The following is a 20,273-nucleotide window of genomic DNA, read 5'->3' as shown; positions in this document are numbered from 1 at the left end:
GTATAATGGTAAATTGTCCCTGGCGTGTGTAGGATAGTGTTAGTGTAGCGGGATCGCTGGACAGCATGGACATGGTGGGCCGAAGGGACTGTTTCCGCGCTGTATCTCTAAACTAAATACTGGCCACACTAAAAACATCGCCTCTATTTGCCCCAGACTCAGCAATACCCACCCCCCCCCCCCAACTCCCCCCCTCCTCGTGTTATTTAGACCTAATATCAGCTCCTTCTACAATATTCTTGTGCAACAGATTTCCTGCCAGAATAATGGCCTTTAGAGCCAGCGATGTCCCATGAATTCTCACCAGCGTTGGCCCTGCTCTCAGCTCCCCTTCTCCCAGGATGACACGCATGGCTGGAGGTCCCGCTGTGCCGGTCCCTGCTGGCCCCCCAAAGACCAGAGAGCGGGTGGGGTGGCTGGAGCAGGCAGTGGCGACTGTCCCAGCCCAATACTCACGCAACAAGCTGGGAATATCAAGAGGGAATGTCAAACCTCTGTCTGCCCACCCGAGATGTCCTACCAGTTTCACTCTCCCCGTCTATTGCACTTTGGAGGACCAGCACCCCATATTTTGCTTGGGCAGTATGAATACTGACTTCTCTAACTTCAAGTACCCCTTGCTTTCAGGGGCGGACATCCTGGGAGGGACGCCCCATGCTTTGAGACGAGGGGGGCCCCCCCCCCCCCCCCCCCCATGCTTTTCATCAGAGAAGGGCTGAATCGGCCCGTTCGTGGGGCCTTTCAGTGCCCTGCGCGGCTTAAAATCAAACTGCTGCATCGAGGCAAACGAGGCTCCGGATGTTGAAGACCCCGCCGGCCGATGAAAGACCCCGTGAACGGGCCGGTTCAAGCCCCACGATTCGGGGCGGATGAAGCTGCTGTTGCTGGAGTTCGGAGTCGGTCACCAACCAGGTCAGCTCCCGATGTTACCATCCACAGGGCCTCACGGACGAAGCCTCACGTGTGTAACATACACGTGCGCGCTTGTGGCCGCCAAGAAATTGTGTCCCCCCCATGTTTTGAAAGCGATTTCCGTGCCTGCTTGCTTTCCATCTCTCACAATTCATCCCCCCATCATAGTTTGACTGTCCTGATTAAATTTTACTTTGTGTGCCTCGTTGTCACCTTCCCCTAGCTAACAATGATCTTATCTACATTTCCCTTCATTTTTATCCACATCATACCATTCCATATCTCTCATCTCCCTCTCCCCTGAGTCGGACAAAGGGTCTCCACCCGAAATGTCACCCATTCCTCTCTCCAGAGATGCCGCCTGTCCCACTGAGTTACTCCAGCATTTTGTGTCCATCTTCGGTGTAACCAGCATCTGCAGTTCCTTCCTACACAAGGGCCATTATGGGCTCCACACTTCCTGGGGTCACCTGTTTGCCTTTTCTCCCTTCCAGTCTAGTTTAGTTCAGAGATACAGCGCAGATACAGGCCCTTCGGCCCACCGGGTCCGCGCCGACCAGCGATACCCGCGTATTAACACTATCCTCCACTAGGGACATTTTTTAACATTTACCAAGCCAATTAACCTACAAACCTGTACGTCTTTGGAGTGTGGGAGGAAACCGAAGATCTCGGAGAAAACCCCGGAGTGGGGATCGAACCCGTGTCCCAGGCGCTGCATTCGCTGCAAGGCAGCAACTCTACCGCTGAGCCACCGTATTTGCCCCCACCTCTACTTTCATTCTGAAGAAGGGTCTCGACCCAAAACGTCATCTATTATTTGTTACGGTCTAACACCTGCATGATGCTCCAGCATTTTGGGGTCTATCTCTGGCAGCATAAAACGGGTAAAATCTAACCCTTAACTTGAGCTACTATTTAATTCACCCAGCCACGCCAGATATACCTGAAGATATTTACTCTTGCTCACTAAACGCTGACCTTGACAGTAATGACCCCTCCTGCAGCTTGCGAATGGAATTGAAAATCACTGCCATCCGTGTCTGCTTCAGCAAGTAAACCATCCAGCGAATACCAGTTTGATTTGCATTGCTATAAATACACTTGTTATCGATTTGCTACTGATTTTGTTATTAGGCTATTTTAAGAAGTGATTTGAGGACAGTTTGCATCTGCCTACACGTAGATGCAGTTTGAATTTAATTTTGATCAATCCTTTAAAGCTATTTATAGTATTAGGCGTGGCAACACCAATTCATGCTGGCAGTGCCAACTCCTCTGTGCCCAGTTGCCAAGTGAAGGATCATATTGGACTGCAGCATAGTTGCCGGGAGTGTATAAAATCATACGAGGAATAGATCGGGTAGATGCACAGAGTATTTTGCCCAGAGCAGGGGAATCGAGGACCAGAGGACATAGGTTCAAGGTGAAAGGGAAAAGATTTCATAGGAATCTGAGGGGTAAGTTTTTCACACAAAGGGTTGTGAGTGTATGTAATGCGCTGCCAGAGGAGGTAGTTGAGGCCAGGACTATCCCAATATTTAAGAAACAGTTGGACAGGTACATGGAAAGGACAGGTTTGGAGGGATCTGGACAAAACACGGACAGGTGGGACTAGTGCAGCTGGGACATTGTTGGCCGGTGTGGGCAAGTTGGGCTGAAGGGCCTGTTTCCACATTGTATCACTCTTTGACTGTAGAGTGAGTTCTCCAATGTGCTGTAGAGAGCTTGGACAGAGGGTGGGGATGGGGGGACAGTGTTGGGGAATATGCAATGGGGTTTGAATCTTGGCTTTACACCGTCAACCCTCCCTGCCCATAGATAGAGTGAGGCCTGGATAGAGTGGACGTGGAGAGGATGTTTCCACTAGTGGGAGAGAGAGGGCACAGCCTCAGAACAAAAGAACGTTCCTTTAGAATGATGAGGAATAATGTCTTTAGTCAGAGGTGCGGTGCTGTGGAATTCATTGCCACAGAAAGCTGTGGAGGCCAAGTCATTGGGTAGAGATAGATAGATTCTTGATTAGTGTGGGTGTCAGCGGTTATGGGGAGAAGGCAGGAGAATTGGGGTTGAGAGGGAGTGATGGATCAGCCATGGTTGAATGGCAGAGTGGACTGGATGGGCTGAATGGCCTCATTCTGCTTCTATCACGTACGACCTTATGCTGATGGGGCAGTGGGAGAAGGGGGTGCAAAAGTAACGGGGGGGGTAGCAATGATCGAGCCGGGTCAGACCCACCCTGACTCTCTGTGGAGAGAGTCTAAGGCATTATTATTGTGATGGGATTACAACACGAACAATATTCTTAAACTCTCTGTAGATGGACACAAAAAGCTGGAGTATCTCAGCCGGTCAGGTAGCCTCTTTGGAGAAAAGGAATAGCCTGAAGAAGGGTCACCCAGTCCTTCGCTCCAGAGATGCAGCCTGTCCCACTGAGCTACTCCAGCATTTTGTGTGTATCTTCGGTGTAAACCAACATCTCCAGTCGCTTCCTCCACATTCTGTCTCTGTGGCTGAGTCACTGTATCCATCTTGTTTTAGCACAGAATTTCTAATCTCATCGTACAACTCTCAACTCAGTTTGATCAGCAAGGTGTATCTTAAATCTGTGGGACGGGGGAGGGGGGTCGGGGGGGTTAGAAGCCCCGGTCCCTCACATAAAGCGAGAGGAAGGTCGACAGAGCAAGTCTTTTGCAGCGTTAGTTTGTTGGGGGGCTGCGGCGCTCCCCTAGCTCCTGTGTTTCTCCTTCCTGGAAACGGTCCAGCGAAGACATCCAGTCAGTCTATCGCTCTCCCTCCCCGATCGATGTCATTAATATTGCAGCAGCGGAGCTGCGCGCAGCGGCCACCGAGCCACATCATAAATAGAGGCTGCGAGGCGGGCAGGGTCACATTGCTCAGTGCTGAAGCGCGTCGGTGGCATCGGCATTAGCTGGGAATCCATCTCGGGGGGGAAAAAAGGCGCTCGGAGCTCACACACACACACTCACACTCTCAACACTCAACTCCTCCAGACATGGACGCGCTGAAAAAAGGCTTCTCGTTCGCCAAGGAAGGAGTGGTGGCGGCGGCGGAGAAAACCAAGCAGGGGGTACAAGATGCAGCGGAGAGGACGAAAAGAAGGGGTCAGGGGTAGGTAGATGGGGCGGAAGAGGTGCGAAGAGGAAGGGGAATGTATGGGGAGGGGAGTGGGGAGCAAGGGGTGCATCTCCAGAGGAAGGGAGGGGAGGGGGGGGGGGGGGGGATCTCCAGGGGGGGAAGGGGGGGGGGGGGGATGAGCCAATTTATTCTCTCCCCCCACCACCACATTGGGAAGTGGCTTTGGAGGTGCTGGCGGGTTTAACTGGCCACATTGCCCGCTCGCCTTGGATTGCTCCCCCATTCATTACAACATTAGGTGGTGATTCCTTCCCATCTGCTGTGAAGCAATTTGTTGCCCCTCGGGTTTAATTCCATTAACCACCCCTCCCCCCTCCCCCCATCCAATCCCTCCAAAGATGACCCTCTGCGGCCAGACTCCAGACTCCAGAATACCGCCACACCCCGGGTGTCTCCGGCCAGTAAAATGGTGCAGACTCCAGTCCCCACACCCCTCCGGCTCCGCTCCAGCCCCAGCCCCGGCCGTGGGGCAATGCTGCAATGGTGCAGTGGGCGGGCAGAGCCGCGCCTCGCCTCAGGAGTGACCTTGGAGAGGGAGCGGAGGCTGGGAGCGCCGGGCATGTACCGAGAATCCACCCGCCTCTGCAATCCCTTCTGGAGATCTATCCCCGCAGCTGGGGGGTCCCGGGTGCTGGGCTGGAGGGGATGGGGGTTACAGTCCCGGGGCGGCGCCTCCAGTGTAGGGAGCCCACGTCCAATATTCACCGGAGGAACCATCTTCACCAGAGATGCTGCCTGAACCGCAGAGTTATTTCAGCACCTTGTGGCAAGGAACAGCGCCCCGCGATGCCCTTGAGCTGAACACCAGTGGAACTCAGCGGGCCAGGCAGCATCTGTGGAAGGGAAAGGACCGGCGACGTCTCTGTTCGGGACCCCAGTCGGGAGGAGGGTCCCAACCCCCAAACGCCACCTGTTCATTGTCCTCCTCAGAGCTAGCGCGGCGGTGGAGTTGCTGCCTCACAGCGCCAGAGACCCGGGTTCAATCCTGACTGAATCCTGGTGCGTTCTCCCCGTGACCCGCGTGGTTTTTCTCCGGGTGCTCCGGTTTCCCCCCCACACTCCAAAGACGTACAGGTTTACAGGTTAATTGGCTTTGGTTAAAAAAAAGTCCCTAATGTGTGTAGGATAGTGTTAGTGTGCTGGTCGACGTAGACTCGGTGGGCCCGATGTTGCATGACCCGCTGAGTCACTCCAGCACTTTGTGTTTTGCTCTGGATGTCAGCACTTGCAGTTCCTTCTGCGGGATGTTCTTGGCAAGCTCAGAGCGCTGGCACTTGGATCAGCGTGGTATCAGGGAGGGCAAGGACATTATCTTTGGCCACCGACCCCACCCCGGTCATTGCATTGGGCTCAGATTCTGCAGCGAACGCTCACTGCTGCGTCTCAGCTCCAAGCTTGGTCGCTGCGCCGAACATCACATTATCCCCACTCCTGGACACACGCAGCGGTGGCGAGCCGGGGCTACGAGACTCAGTACTCCTGTATCAATACCCCATCCCGAAACAACACCCATTCCTTCTCTCCAGAGATGCTATCTGACCCGCCGAGTTACTCCAGCATTTCGGGTGTGTCTTCAGTGCAAACCAGCATCTATCTGCACTTCCTTCTATATGTTTGAAGGGGAGGGTGAGGATGGGGGATTGGGGGGTGGGGATGAGGGTGGGGGGTGGAGGTAGAACAGGCTGGATGTGAACCAGGAGCCGGAATGAACCGCATTTATCAACGACAGGTGGAATGGGTGAGATGAAATACCACCAGTTAACCAATCTAGGACCAGAGGTCACAGCCGTAGAATTGAAGGACGTTCCTTTAGGAGGAAGATGAGAAGGGATTTCTTCAGTCAGATGCTGCTGAATCTGTGGAATTCGTTGTCACAGACGGCTGTGGAGGCCAAGTCAATGGATATTTTTAAGGCAGAGATAGACAGATTCTTGATTAGTGCGGGAGTTATGGGGAGAAGGCAGGGGGAATGGGGTTAGAGGAGGGGAGAGATAGATCAGCCATGATTGAATGGTGGGGTAGACTGGATGGGCCGAGTGGCTTAATTCTGCTGCTATCCCTTATGACCTTGTTATCTGCCCTTCAATCCCAGGTGGAGTTTGCTCGGTGGATCAGGGTGTTATTGATTGGATGGGATTTGAGATGGGGTTGGACTGACAAGTGGTTGGGATTGGTGGGGTGGGATTGGATGGATGGGCATGTTGGGAGTGGTGGGGTGATGGTGGGGTGGGCTTGCAGTGGATGGGCTTCCACTGCCGAGCTGCCAGGGCAGGAGGCTGTTCAATATGAACTGCGATAGAAACATAGAGAATAAATGTTGGTGTAGGCCATTCGGCCCTCCAGGTCAGCAGCGCCATTCAATATGATCATGGCTGATCATCCTAAATCAGTACCCCGTTACCCCTAAGACCTTTCTCTAACTCTCAATAACTCGGGATACAAAATCCAGGATCCAGGATGAACCGTGCTGCCAGCCAAATGGAAGTCCAACAAGCAGCAAAGTCAGACCAGACACCTCCCCCATCCATGTGTGTGGTGCAGCCACGCTCCTCACTGCAGCAAGAAACCCCTTCCCACCATGGATAACTGCAGGAACCCTGCACTGGGATCCCGGAGCACTGAAGGCAGGGGTGTGGATCACAGACACTGGGAAGGAGGAAACCCTAAACGGGATGAATCTTAACATGGAGGCACTAAAGACTGGGAGAGGATGTTGGATAAGGAACACAACGCTGCTGCAGGTGAAACGCACGGCAGGCATTTGCAGTTTAACGGTGTGGAGACTGCAAGAGCATTAAGTGCAGATGAATAAACCTTTTGCTCCAGAGTCTTTTGCCCAGAGTAGGGGAATCGAGAACCAGAGGACATAGATTAAAAATGATAGAGAAGACATTGAATATTAACCCAAGGGGCAACGATTGTACACAAAGGTTGGTGGGTGAATGAGACGAGCTGCTGGAGGAGGAAGTTGAGGCAGGTATTATTGCAACGTTTAAGAAACATTTAGACAGGTACATTGGATGGGATAGGTTTAGAGGGATAAGGACTGGTGTAGATGGGACGTGTTGGTGGGTGTGGGCAAGTTGGCCTCAGTGGCCGGTTTCCACACTGTAAGACTATACCTAATGTGGAGGCTTCACTGGAGTGCAAAAGCTAGCTAAGGATGGGGAGTCCGGGTCAGTACCGTGTTACTGTGGCCACAATCTAAAGCAGTTCCACCTCTCGGGCCTGACCCTGAGGAGGGTCTGACTGCAGCTTGATCCCAAATTCCCTGGACGAACCTGACCTTTACCCCTGACGGTTTTGGACATCAACCAACGTGCTCCATGGATCATACATGCACTAGTCAAAGACAGCACATGGAGTCAGGATCGAGCCGAGGACTCGAGGGATCTGCTGATCTGCTGACGTGAGGAATTTACTGATGAAGCAGGAGTGTGTCGGTGTTGCTGTGGGTACATCTTAGAGAAGGCTGGAGTTTGCCAGGTCTAGTGGTTCAAAGGGTAGCGACTGAATGTTGGTGTATCGTGAAGGCGCTGAATACCCCGGTCCCTCTCTTACCGGCCCACTCCTCATGTCCGTGGTTGCCAGCGACTCCCTCATCCTCGACTCCAATCTGGGAAAGAGGATAGTGTGGAACATTGTCTGGGCTTCAGATACCTTGTTCAAGAGTCCACTGTGAGTGTGACTGGGCCGGTGTCGAAATCCTTATCAAGTGACCGCACAAACACGGCAAGTAGGTTAAATAAGAATATTTGCAGGTACAATCACAACATTTAAAAAATATTTTGGACAGGTCTGGATAGGATTTGTTTAGTGGGAGATGGGCCAGACACAGGCAGGTGGGACAAGTGTAGATGAGACATGTTGGTCGGTTTGGGAAAGTTGGGCCGAAGGGCCTGTTTCCATACTGTGTGTGATCCTATGAGAGTATTTCAAGACATTCAAGATAAAACCATGTGGGTTTTCTCCGGGTGCTCCGGTTTCCTCCCACACTCCAAAGATGACCAGCTTTGTAGGTTAATTAACTATGTTCAAAATTGTAAATGCTCCCTAGCGTGTAGGATAGTGTTGGTGTACGGTATGATCGCTTGTCGGCGCAGACTCGATGGGCTGATCCATGCTGTATCTCTAAAGCGAAACTAAAGTGTGGGGAGTTCTCACATTTGTCTCGGTCTCTGCAGTAGCTACGCTGCTCTGGCATAACTTCCATGTCTTTGTTTCCTCAAAACAGGCACCAAAACAAAGGAGGGCATGGTACAAAGCGTGAACACAGGTAACCGATAACATGGCAACCAGCAGCAAATACCCCCATCGGTTCTCTTGGGACCTGTGTTTTAAGACGTGTTTCTCATTTGGTTGGCAGTGGCTGAGAAGACCAAGGAGCAAGCCAACATGGTTGGAGGGGCAGTGGTGGCCGGGGTGAACACGGTGGCCAACAAGACGGTGGAAGGAGCGGAGAATGTGGCAATGGCTTCTGGGGTGGTGAAATTGGTGAGACCGTTCTTTCAAAACCCAGATCCAAACCTAATGCTCTTAATCCCAGGAGTGTCTTAAACTCAGAGTCATACAGCGTGGAAACAGGCCCAACTTGCCCACACCGACCAACATGCCCCATCTACACTTGTCCCACCTCCCTGCGTTTGGCCCGCATCCTTCTAAAATCGTCCTGGTGATTTAGTGTCTCACGCATTGATGATCCCTTTATTAAATTGCAATAGCAGCCAGGGGCCACAACAAATAATTCTTGTGATGGAGGCACCATGAATGACCTGAGATATAATGTTCACTTCTAGTTAGCCCATGACATTGATGGGTGGAGTAACTCAGCGGGTCAGGCAGCATCTCTGGAGAAAGGGACTAGGTGATGTTTCGGGTTGGAACCCTGCTTCCTTCCCACACATGGACGGCTTGGACTTCTCTCAAATTGCCACAGGGCAACTTTGATTACATTGCAGCTCTTCAGATACAATTGCACAGATACTGGGGTCACATAGAGGTCAGGGCAGGTCGGAGCAGTTAATCCCCTCCATGGACATTTGCCAACTGGACATTTTAATCATTTCATGGGCCCTTTATTGCTGGAAGACCTTTCATTAATTTCTAGACCATTCATCAATTCACATAGCATTGTGAGATTTGAACTCTTGGTTTCTAGGCAATTCGCCCTGTCATATGAAGACTAAAGCAGATGTCCCCAACAATCACATTCACACTCATACAACAGTGACCATATAACAAGCAGAGACACTATAAACCAACATTAGTATAACAACATCTAAAGGACATTTGGACAGGTACATGTTAGGAAGGCTTTAGAGGCATAGGGGCCAAACATGGGCAGGTGGGACTAGTGTAGATGGGGTAACTTGTTCGGCATGGCTAAGTTGGGCTGAAGGGCCTGTTTCCGTGCTGCCTGACTCTACGACAAGAAGCACCCATGTGATAAACTGTAGCGTTAAGGATCTCCCTACAAAGTCGCTGAGTTGACAGTTTCAGGGACGCGGTTGTGAATAGTATGTAGGCAGCACGGTGTCGCAACAGTAGAGTTTCTGCCTTACACTGCTAGAGACTCTGTTTTCTCCGAGTGCTTCTGTTTCCTCCCACACTCCAAAGACGTACGGGTCTGTAGGTTAATTGGGTAAAGGAAGTTGTTAAATTGACCCTAGTGCATGTTGTGCATCTTGCAATGAGGTGGTGAGATTATTGGCAGCAGGCTATTTGATTTCATTGAAAGAAAGCAAGAAAATACAACTGATCATTATCAATCCTGCTTAAGAAGGAACTGCAGATGCTGGAAAATCAGGTAGACAAAAATGCAGGAAAAACTCAGCGGGTGAGGCAGCATCTATGGAGCAAAGGAAATAGGCGACGTTTTGGGTCGAGACCCTTCTTCAGAAAACGTTGTCTATTTCCTTCGTTCCATAGATGCTGCTGCACCCACTGAGTTTCTCCAGCATTTTTGTCTACCTTAGACTTTCCAGCATCTGCAGTTCCTTCTTAAACAGGATCAATCCTCCTGCTCACTTTACACGGCCTTATTAAACAAAGTGCCATCTCTTCACCGAGGTGCCCACCTTAAACCTAATTCGCTAAGAGGCAATGAAAGTCTATTTACTCCTGTTGCTGCAGAATCATTCACAACGTTAGGAGAAGGAGGTTCCACTTAGTTTAATTTCGAGATACAGCGCAGAAACAGGCCCTTCGGCCCACCGAGTCCGCGCCGACCAGCAATCCCTGTACACTAGCACTATCCTACACACTTGGGACAATTTACAATCTATACCAAAGCCAATTAACCTACAAACCTGTAGATCTTTGGGGTGTGGGAGGAAACTGGAGCACCCGGAGAAAACCCGGAGAAAGTGGTCACGGGGAGAACGTGCAAACTCCGTACAGACAGCACCCGTAGTCAGGATCGAACCTGGGTCTGTGGCGCTGTAAGGCAGCAACTCTACCGCTGCACCACTGTGCCGCAGAACGCTGACCGTATCACCAGAGTAGTGTAAGAGGGACTCGTACCAGGTTGAAAATCATCAAGGTGAAAGTAGATGGACGCAAAATGCTGGAGTAACTCAGAGGGGCAGGCAGCATCTCTGGAGACAAGGAATGGGTGACGTTTCTGGTCGAGATCCTGCTTCAGAAAGTGATATTGGTCTTGGGCAACAATGAATCAGGTGTCCATTTCACATTGCAACCACTGACATGAATGAAACAGAAGACTGGCTACTCACAGCATAGCAAGCTGGATCTATCTCTATAATGAAAAGGAATTGCAGATGCTGGTTTATACCCATGATAGACACAATGTGCTGGAGTAACTCAACAGGTCAGGCAGCATCTCTGGTAAAAATGGGTAGGTGACACTTCAGGTCGGGACCTTTCAGAAGATCTGATCCGAAACGTCACGTATCCATTTTCTCCAGTGATGCTGCCTGACCCACTGAGTTAGTCCAGCGCTTTGTGTCTATCTTTGGATCTTTCTCAGGTTCTGCCGCCCAAGACCATTCTTACCCCTAAGAGAGAGCAGCTGTGTGTAATTCTGCAGGGTTTGGAGAAGGGTGGCACAGTGGCCTAGCGGGTAGGGTTGCTGCCTCACAGTGCTATAGACCCAGGTTCGATCCTGACCTTGTGCTCCAGTTTCCCCCCACATCCCGAAGATGTGAAGGTTTTTATAGGTTAATTGGCCTCGGTATAATTGCCCCGAGTGTGTAGAACGAGTGGTGCAGAAGGGGTGATCAATGGTCAGCATGAACTAGGTGGGCCGAAGAGCCTGTTTCCGTGCCGTATCTCTACACTAAGGGGTTGGGATTCATCAAGAGAGGCTGTAGACGTGCGGGGACTACTTGCTCTGGACGCGAGATCCTGTCTGCGTGCTGTACCATTCAATCAAATGGGTCATCCTTTGTAGACATTAGATCCACAATGAGCCACACACTGTGAAGTGTAGTCAAGTTACAAGGAACCAGGAGCTCAGCGGTAGTGTTGCTGCCTTACAGCGCCAGAAAGACACCGGTTCAATCCCGACTATAGGTGCTGCCTGTGTGGAGTTTACACACATTCTCCCCGTGACCACGTGGGTTTTCTCCGGGTGCTCTGGTTTCCTCCCACATCCTAAAGACCCAAACAGGTTTGCAGGTTAATTGGCTTCTGTGAATTGTCCCTAGTGTGTGTAGGGTAGAACTAGTGTACGGGTGATCGCTGATCTGCACGGACACGATGGGCCGAAGGGCCTGTCTCTACGCTGTGTATCTCTAAACTAAAGACTACTTCCCACTCTGGACCCTGGCCCTCTGACATCAGTGGCTGTGTTCTCCATTGCATTTGGTGAAAGACTGACTGCTTAATATCAGCGCTGGCCCCAGGTGATGGTGTTTCTTCCTGTACAGTTGTGTGTTGCATGGGGCCGGCTGCAGGTTCAGCTGCTGACTAATGCAGCCATCGCCTCGCCCCTGCACCCTTCCTCCAGCCGCCCTTGATGTTACATTATTTAACACGCCTCCATTCTGCTGCATGGCTCAGGGAGGAGTATACTGCAATGCAGATGCAGTGGTGCTGTGAGAGGAGTGGCAGCAGCCATCCCACCCCTGCATGCCCCTCCCCCCCTTTAACCCCTTCAGTGCTGGCAAGAGGATTAGGCTTTGAAGCTTTCCTCAGGGCAACTTGTGACCAGCAATCTGCAGCCCCAACATCAGCAGCCGGGACAGGTTAACGTCAATGCCAACTGATGCATTCACTTCTTTAAACAGTGCAGGCTGCAAGCTGAACTGCAGTGTTCAGCGCCGGCTCTCTGGGCTTTGAATCCATTTTAATTCCACGATTATCAGAAAATCGACACAAAATGCTGGAGTGACTCAGCGGGACAGGCAGCATCTTTGGAGAGAAGGAATGGGCGATGTTTTGTTTCGAGACTCTTCTTCAGACTGAGATATCAGAACTTGTTGTTCCCTCAGTCTTGGGAAGATTGTCGGCCGATGGTCTGAAGAAGTGAAGCTTTTATTCCCTCTGTGAAACGCTCACCATTTATCTGCTATTCAGCAGGTATTAACTGGTTATCACCGGCTGTGGGAGATTGATGTGAATAGATTGGCTCTTGCATTTACAACCTTACAACAGCAATTCAAAAAAAATGATTTCAACTCAGCATAGTCACAGAGTCATCCTCGACCCAACTTGCCCACACTGGCCAACAAGTCCCATCTACACTAGTCCCACCTGCCTGCATTTGGCCCATATCCCTCCAAACCTGTCCTATCGATGTACCTGTGTGTTTAGGAAGGGACTGCAGATGCTGGTTTAAACCATAGATAGACACAAAAAAACTGGAGTAACTCAGTGGGTCAGACAGCATCTCTGGAGAAAAAGAATAGGATATGTAATGGTCTTGACCCACCGAGTTACTCCAGGTGTCTATCCTCTGCCAATGTAGTCTAACTGTTTCTTAAACATTGCGATAGTCCCTGCCTCCTCTGGCAGCTCGTTCCATACACCCACCACCCTTTGTGTGAAAAAGGTACCCTCAGATTTCCCCTTCACCTTAAACCCATGTCCACAGCTTTTATCTGGAGATAACCTTATCTGGTTGAGGCACCTGTCTGATGAATGGTGCATCTCCTTCACCACATCCAGTGCATCTATAACACTGAAAGATGCCACTGGATTAAATGCAAATACAAAATACAAATTGCCTTTATTGTCATTCAAACAAACAGAGGTTTGAACGAAATGTCGTTCCCTGCAATCGTAACAGTAAACACACAATTAGCACAGTTTCACACAAACATCCATCACAGTGAAGCAGACAGGGTTCCTTGACATTGATTCTATGGACAGGTACTTGGATAGGAAAGGTAAAGAGGGTTGTCAGCGGGTCGGACAGGATCTCTGGAGAAAAGGAATAGGTGACGTTTCGGGTGGAGACCCTTCTTCAGACTTGACCCCGAAACGTCACCTATTCCTTTTTTCCACAGATGCAGTCTGACCTGCTGAGCTACTCCAGCATTCTGTGTCTATCTTTGGTTTAAACCAGCATCTGTGGTTCATTGCTACACATTGAGGGATAAGTGCCTGAGGCAGGCAAATGGGATCAGCATCCATTTGATCGTCTTCACGAACAGAATGGAAGAGGTAGTTCAAAGGGTGCTTTTCCGAGTTATATGATTGTTATAACACAGATGAAAGAATGAGAGGCTCTGAATGAGTTCGTCCATTTGCAAAATAATTTCTTGATAAATTTGCCCCCCAAAACACTGACATTTTGCACCAGAAAATTGTGGAAGTTTCTTCAACCCTGGTGAGGCTTTAGAATGTGTAGGAAGAAACTGCAAATGCTGGTTTGCACAGAAGGCAGACCCAAAAAGCTGGAGTAACTCAGTGGGACAGGCAGCATCTCTGGAGAGAAGGAATGGGTGACGTTTTGGGTTGGAACCCTTCTTCAGAATTAGAATAATTTTTCAGGCTTTGGAATAATGGATATAGAAAGGGCATTGAAGGAATTAGGTTGTCTATTAGGAGTTGCCGGGAAAGACTGCAGGAAGGAACTGCAGATGCTGGTTTACACTTAAGATAGACACAAAATGCTGGAGTAACTCAACTGGTCAGGCAGCATCTCTGGAGAGAAAGAATGGGTGACGTTTCGGGTCGAGACCCTTCTTCAGACTGAGCCAAAACATCACCCGTTCCTTCTCTCTAGAGATGCTGCTCGTCCCACTGAGTTACTCCAGCATTCTGTGTCTATTCACGGAAAGAGTATTTAATTAGGACAGAGAGTGAGATAAATGATGAAGGAATAGAAGAATGGAGACATTAAAAAGCTCAAGGGGAAGTTTACTGGTTTCAGAGATGACAAACCTATTATTGCCTTCCTGATCCTCAAAGTCCCTTGGAAGATAAATCTCATAATTGAAATTGCGTTTGTGTCATCATGTTCCAGTGAATGGCGTCTGAAAAGGTGTAGGGGGTTTTCCCTCTTTATAATGAACAACATTTTATCTGTCACCGAGCAGACATTAACTGCTTGTCACCAGCTCCTGGCTCCAGTGAATATAACACTCATTTGTGGTGCAGATAGATTTGTGGAAAGGTTCAGGGAGACAGACATGCTGTGATCTAAATCTACTTGTGTGGGGCTAATGTCAAGTGAGCCATGCCGATTTGTAATATCTGATCTCATGTCATCGTCTGATATGAAGATAGACACAAAAAGCTGCAGTATCTCAGCGGGTCAGGCAGGGTCTCTGCAGAAAAGGAATAGGCAATGTTTCGGGTCGAGACCCTCCTTCAGGAGTCTGGAGTGAAGGCAAAGAGAATGGGGTTGAGAGGGAAAGATAGAAAGGTGGAGTAGAGGTAGACAGATGGCCTAATTCTCCTCCTGTGTTTTATAAACCTATGAGAATGTATAAACTTTATGGTGGAGAAGCACGGACCTCATCATCTTGGAGAGACCCCAGGTGAGACCCTGCTGAGAGATTCTCTTCCTCCACACCAAGGGCTGACCAAATATCTCTGTATTTCTTTTTTCTCTAGGATGAACATGGTAGAGAAATCCCAGCCGGCCAGGTGGCTGACCAAGAACACACCTTTGATGAACCCCTGGTGGAAGCTACAGAGGCAACTGAAGAGGTAAGGTGTTGGCCCATGAAGATCTTGCTTCGCTCTTCTCTGCCCATCTCTTCCTCAGTCCCCCAAACATTTCCTCCTCTCTCAGTTCACCCATATTTAGCTTAATTCTTTAAAGCTCAACTCTTTCTCTTTGGCCATGACCATTCCGATAATTCAGCTCATTGATAGAAGACACAGTATGATACTGATTAATTCATATGGATACTTGATGGAATAATTTTATGCAAGGGGGTGTTACAAGGCTTATGAGCTTTGACAATTGCGTTATCCATGGAAATGGAACTGAATGAATCATTTAACATTGCTAAACTCTAGTAAGAGCAAATTATTCTGTTAAAACATGATATTAGTGGTCCTAAGAAACCTAGGGTTATAGAAAATCATGTTCTAAAAATAATTTCTCAATGGGGGATAGAGGGTTAGGAGCTAGAGGTTCAGACTGACAATAACAACATTTTTTTCCTGCAGGATTTTCAAACATAATAGTAGTGAGTTTAGTTTTGTTACTGCTCGCTGAAAGTACTAAAGGCTGTATGTTACAGTGTTTAATAGAATAATCAATAGGAGTCATTCATGTTAATTTCGATAGCCCCTGTGGTGAAACTGATCACTATGAGGAGGTTACTTGAAACAGTTTTTTCCTCTAGACTGTTTGTGCCAAGACAGCTTTTTTTCTGGTTGTCAATTTCCAAAGAAATTTTAAGTGGTTCTGTAGCCGCCAATCAAAATTACACTACAACCAATTTGGTTATAGAAGTAGTATAATACAAATAGCATTCCCTGATTCATAGATCACATTACAACTAATTAATTTAGTTTTGTTTAGCTTATTATTGTCATGTGCACCGAGGTACAATGAAAAGTTTTTAGGTGTGTGCTATCCAGTCAGTGACAAGTGTAATAAAGATTGTAATATGGTTACAATCAAGCCATCCAAATTGTCCAGGTACAGGATAAAGGGAATAATGCTTAGAGAAAGATAGTCCGGTAAAGTCCGAATAAAGATATTTCTAAGGTCTCCAAAGAGGTAAATGATAGGATCACTCGTGTACATGTGACGATAATGTTTTGTTTTGTTTCATCATTCATTCATTCATTCATTCATCCATCCATTCATGCATTAATTAATTAATTAATTAATTCATTCAATCATTCAATCATCCATTCATTCATTCAATCATGCATTCATTCATTCAGATTCAGATTCAGATTCAATTTTAATTGTCATTGTCAGTGTACAGTACAGAGACAACGAAATGCATTTAGCATCTCCCTGGAAGAGCGACATAGCAAACGATTTGAATAAATAGTAATAAGTGTCCGGGGGGGGGGGGTGGTGATTGGCAGTCACCGGGGTACGTTCATTCATCCATTCATAATTTGAATTGAAGTAATGACGGGGGTGTTATCAGTAGTAACTGACTACTTTGGGATTTGCTGAACTGTTGCAACAATGTACCTGGGGTAAAGTCCAGATGTCCACCCTTGTGGTGGGCTAAGGTTCAGTCTGGTCAAGCTGCCTTGGTGCAGCTGGTGAACAGAGCTTGCTGGTGCTGCTCGGACAGCTGCTGAGGATGGTCCCAGCTCCCTTTTACGAGCAGTCCAGTCCTCTCTGCAATCCCGATCCGACCTTACTTGATAGAAGCAGGTGAACGGAGATGGTCTCAGAGCTGGACTTCCATGAGGCTGGACCTCTGCTGAGGTTCCTGGTTAATTGCCATGTTTTCTACAGCCCATTGATGGTGGGTATGGCTCCCTGACCCATGCAGTGTATCGACCTCATGTTTCGTAGCTGAATCTCACCGCCAGCTTTTGGCTGCCATTAGGTGGCACTGTGGCACAGCGGTCTAGTTGCTGCCTTACAGTGCCAGAGACCCGAGTTTGATATGTGGTGGACAGGTGCTGTCTGTGCGGAGTTTGCAGGTTCTCCCTGTAACTGCGTGGGTTTTCTCCGGGTGCTCCGGTTTCCTCCCACACCACAGAGACATGCAAGTTTGTAAGTTAATTAGCTCCAGTAAAATTAGACATTGTCTCTAGTGTGTAGGATAGTGCTAGTGTGTGGGGTGCTCTCTGGTCGGCACAGACTTGGTGGGCCGAAGGGCCTGTTTCCGCACTAATCGAAACTAGACTAAGTATAGATGACATCTCCCTGAGCGGATGAAATAAATTAAAATGAAAGCAGGTTAGAGTTTGTAAAATATGAATGTAATCTTGATTGGAACAGCACAGCTGGTAGAGTTGCTACCCACAATGCCAGAGACCCGGGTTCAATTCTGACCTTGGGTGCTGTCTCTGTGGAGTTTACACGTATTCCCCATGGGTTTCCTCCGGATGCTCCGATTTCCTCCCACATCCCAAAGAAATTAATACTTAAATTTTGGAAAAATACATCAATACCAACGCTTAAAATGTGGATTGCAAGTATGTTGGACACCGCTCATCTTGAGGAAATGCGATTCCTCCTAATGGATAAATCAGACCAATTCATAATGAGTTGATCTCCATTTGTTGTCTTTTTGGGATCATATGGTGCAACACAATTGTAAAAACTAACTGTTTCAGGACTGGACGAGGGTTGGTCAAGATTATAAACAATGATCTCCTTAAATTTTAATTTTTTTATTTTTTTTTATTTTTTTAATGACTTATTCTTTTTTTTTCTATTTTCTTTTTCTCAACTTTCTTCACTCATTCATCTTTTTTCTTTTCCTTCACACACTATATATCTCACGCCTTTCTATCCTTTACTATCTAATTTATTTTTCTTATTCTAATCTTTCTTTAATATAACCAAAAAAAAGAAGAAACTGTACATAAAATGTATTATGAAAATATATATTAGGCACTTTGGTGCCATATGATTGTACTTACTTCTAATAAAATAAAATATTAAAAAAAAAAAAAAAGAAATGTGGGTTTGCAGGTTAATTGGCCCTCGGTAAATTACCACCAGTGTTCGGGGAGCGGATCAGAAAGTGGGATGATATAGAACTAGTGTGAACGGGTGATCAATGGTCGGCATGGACTTGGTGGGCCGAAGGGCCTGTTTCCACGCTGTATCTTGACACTAAACTGAAACTGCTTTCAGAATTCTTTATCGATTATTGGAGATACATTGATAATAAACCAGGTAACATATTATCATAGGTACACAAAAATGCTGGAGAAACTCAGCGGGTACTCCAGCATTTTTGTGTACCTTTGATTTTCCAGCATCTGCAGTTCCTTCTTAAAAAATAACATATTATCATTCTGCTATTATTTTTCTATTGCATTATTTCCAAGCAAATCTTTTTGATGAATAGGATGGTGACTTTATCTTTAAGAGCAGTTTGGGCACATGTCCAAGCAAGCCTGTATCTGAAGAGCTGTAGGAAGGAACTGCAGATGCTGGTTTAAACTGCAGATGGAAACAAAATGCTGGAGTCACTCAGCTGAACAGACAGCATCTGTGGAAAATAGGGAATTGGTGACGTTTTGGGTCGAGTCTGAAGAAGGGTCTCGACCCTTAACGTCACCTATTCCTTTTCTCCAGAGATGCTGTCTGACCCACTGAGTTACTCCAGCTTTTTGTGTCTATCACAATGTACGAATGCAGGATAAAAGCTACTATATTTAGTGCTAGGTAAAGTCCGATTAAAGATATATGCCCCTGTCCCACTTAGGAAACCTGAACGGAAACCTCTGGAGACTTTGCGCCCCACTCAAGGTTTCCGTGCGGTTCCCGGAGGTTTTTGTCGGTCTCCCTACCTGCTTCCACTACCTGCAACCTCCGGCAACCACCTGCAACCTCCGGGAACCGCATGGAAACCTTGGGTGGGGCGCAAAGTCTCCAGAGGTTTCCGTTCAGGTTTCTTAAGTGGGACATGGGGCAATATGTTTGAAGGTCTCCAATGAGGTAGATGGGAGGTCGGGACCGCACTCTAGCTGATGGGAGGACATTGCAGTCGCCTGATCAGAGCTGGGACGGAACTGTCCCTGAATCTGGAAGTGTGTGTGTTTTCACACTTCTGTTCCCCTTGCTAGATGGGAGATGGGAGAAGAGGGAGTGACCGGGGTGAGACTGGCCCTTGATTAAGCTGGCGGTCTTGCCAAGGCAGTGTGACGTATGGGATTTCCACCCTTGGCTTTTATTTTAGACATTAAATGGCGTCTGAGCTCACAGACCTGTTGTGGTGCTGGGACTCAGGTTTGGTCGCTTACTAATGTGTTATTTCTTTTCCTGTTCCCTGCAGACTGGAAAATGAGCAGGTGCTGGTTGATTGGAAGATTCTGGGTGTGCCCGCCCCTTGCCCTAGACCTTCACACCAGCGTTGCCACAAAGAATCAAGGACCAGAGGGTCACCCAGTGTTGTAGCTGAAGATATAGTCGTAAAACTGCTCCAAGTCGTTGCATTTGCAGTCATGCCGTCACCCTCATCCTGTATGTCTCCACCAGCGGGCAGTGTAACAGGGGCTCTCTCTCGCTCCTCCATTGCTGGCTGCTGGGCCCTGTGGCACAATCTCCTTGTCTCTCACACACCGCGCACCTTCATCGACACACGCCCACGCCTGCTTCTCGTCACCCGGTTACACCAACGTTGCAACTCGTGATGGTGCCCTGCATGTTCTCTCCACTGGCTTCTTGCGTCGCATTTAACTGTCACGAGCACTTGGGAGATTTTATAATAAAAATCAGGATTAAAATGAATTTTAACGGGGTCAGTTTCCCATCATTGGTCCTGTGAATGTCAACTCTATCCAAGGTGGCGCAGCGGTAGAGTTGCTGCCTCACAGCGCCAGAGGCCCGGGTTCGATTCCAACCACGGGTGCTGTCGGTACGGAGTTTGCACGTTCTCCCCGTGACCGCGTGCGTTTTCTCCTGGATCACCGGTTTCCTCCCACACTCCAAAGACATACAGGTTCGCAGGTTATTTGGCTTGGTAAAATTATCCCCAGTGTGCAGAGGACAGTGTTAGGGTGCGGGGAGCGCTGGTCGGCGTGGACTCGGTGGGCCGAAGGGCCTGTTTCTGCGCTGTGTCTCTAAAGCTAAAACTAAAAACAATAAGAGGCTGTGAACTCATCTGGTAATCATAATTTTG

The 20,273-nt window shown here is 48.4% G+C and overlaps 1 protein-coding gene across 1 annotated transcript; it reads left to right on the top strand.

Annotated features, from left to right (window-relative positions):
• The first annotated feature begins 3,716 nt into the window (after positions 1–3,716).
• On the top strand, positions 3,717–19,882 carry sncga (synuclein, gamma a). The gene is made up of 6 exons (XM_055661896.1): positions 3,717–4,037; positions 6,233–6,244; positions 8,306–8,347; positions 8,438–8,565; positions 15,097–15,192; positions 19,428–19,882. The coding sequence occupies exons 1-6, from the start codon at positions 3,929–3,931 to the stop codon at positions 19,437–19,439; spliced, it is 399 nt and encodes a 132-aa protein (XP_055517871.1). The 5' UTR covers positions 3,717–3,928; the 3' UTR covers positions 19,440–19,882.
• The last annotated feature ends 391 nt before the right edge of the window (positions 19,883–20,273 follow it).

The sequence above is a fragment of the Leucoraja erinacea genome, chromosome 34 (assembly GCF_028641065.1).
Source record: "Leucoraja erinacea ecotype New England chromosome 34, Leri_hhj_1, whole genome shotgun sequence".
NCBI classification, from domain to species: domain Eukaryota; kingdom Metazoa; phylum Chordata; class Chondrichthyes; order Rajiformes; family Rajidae; genus Leucoraja; species Leucoraja erinaceus.
Note: the sequence above shows the minus strand (reverse complement) of the source record. Positions and strands in the feature narration are given on the sequence as shown.

What these genes read in the sequence shown, in the direction of transcription:
- sncga (XM_055661896.1), top strand. Translation starts at nt 3,929, where the DNA reads ATGGACGCGCTGAAAAAAGGCTTCTCGTTCGCCAAGGAAGGAGTGGTG. An exon ending in GGTACAAAGCGTGAACACAG is followed by an intron (nt 8,348 to 8,437) that starts GTAACCGATAAC and finishes TTTGGTTGGCAG; the next exon opens with TGGCTGAGAAGACCAAGGAG. An exon ending in CTTCTGGGGTGGTGAAATTG is followed by an intron (nt 8,566 to 15,096) that starts GTGAGACCGTTC and finishes TTTTTTCTCTAG; the next exon opens with GATGAACATGGTAGAGAAAT.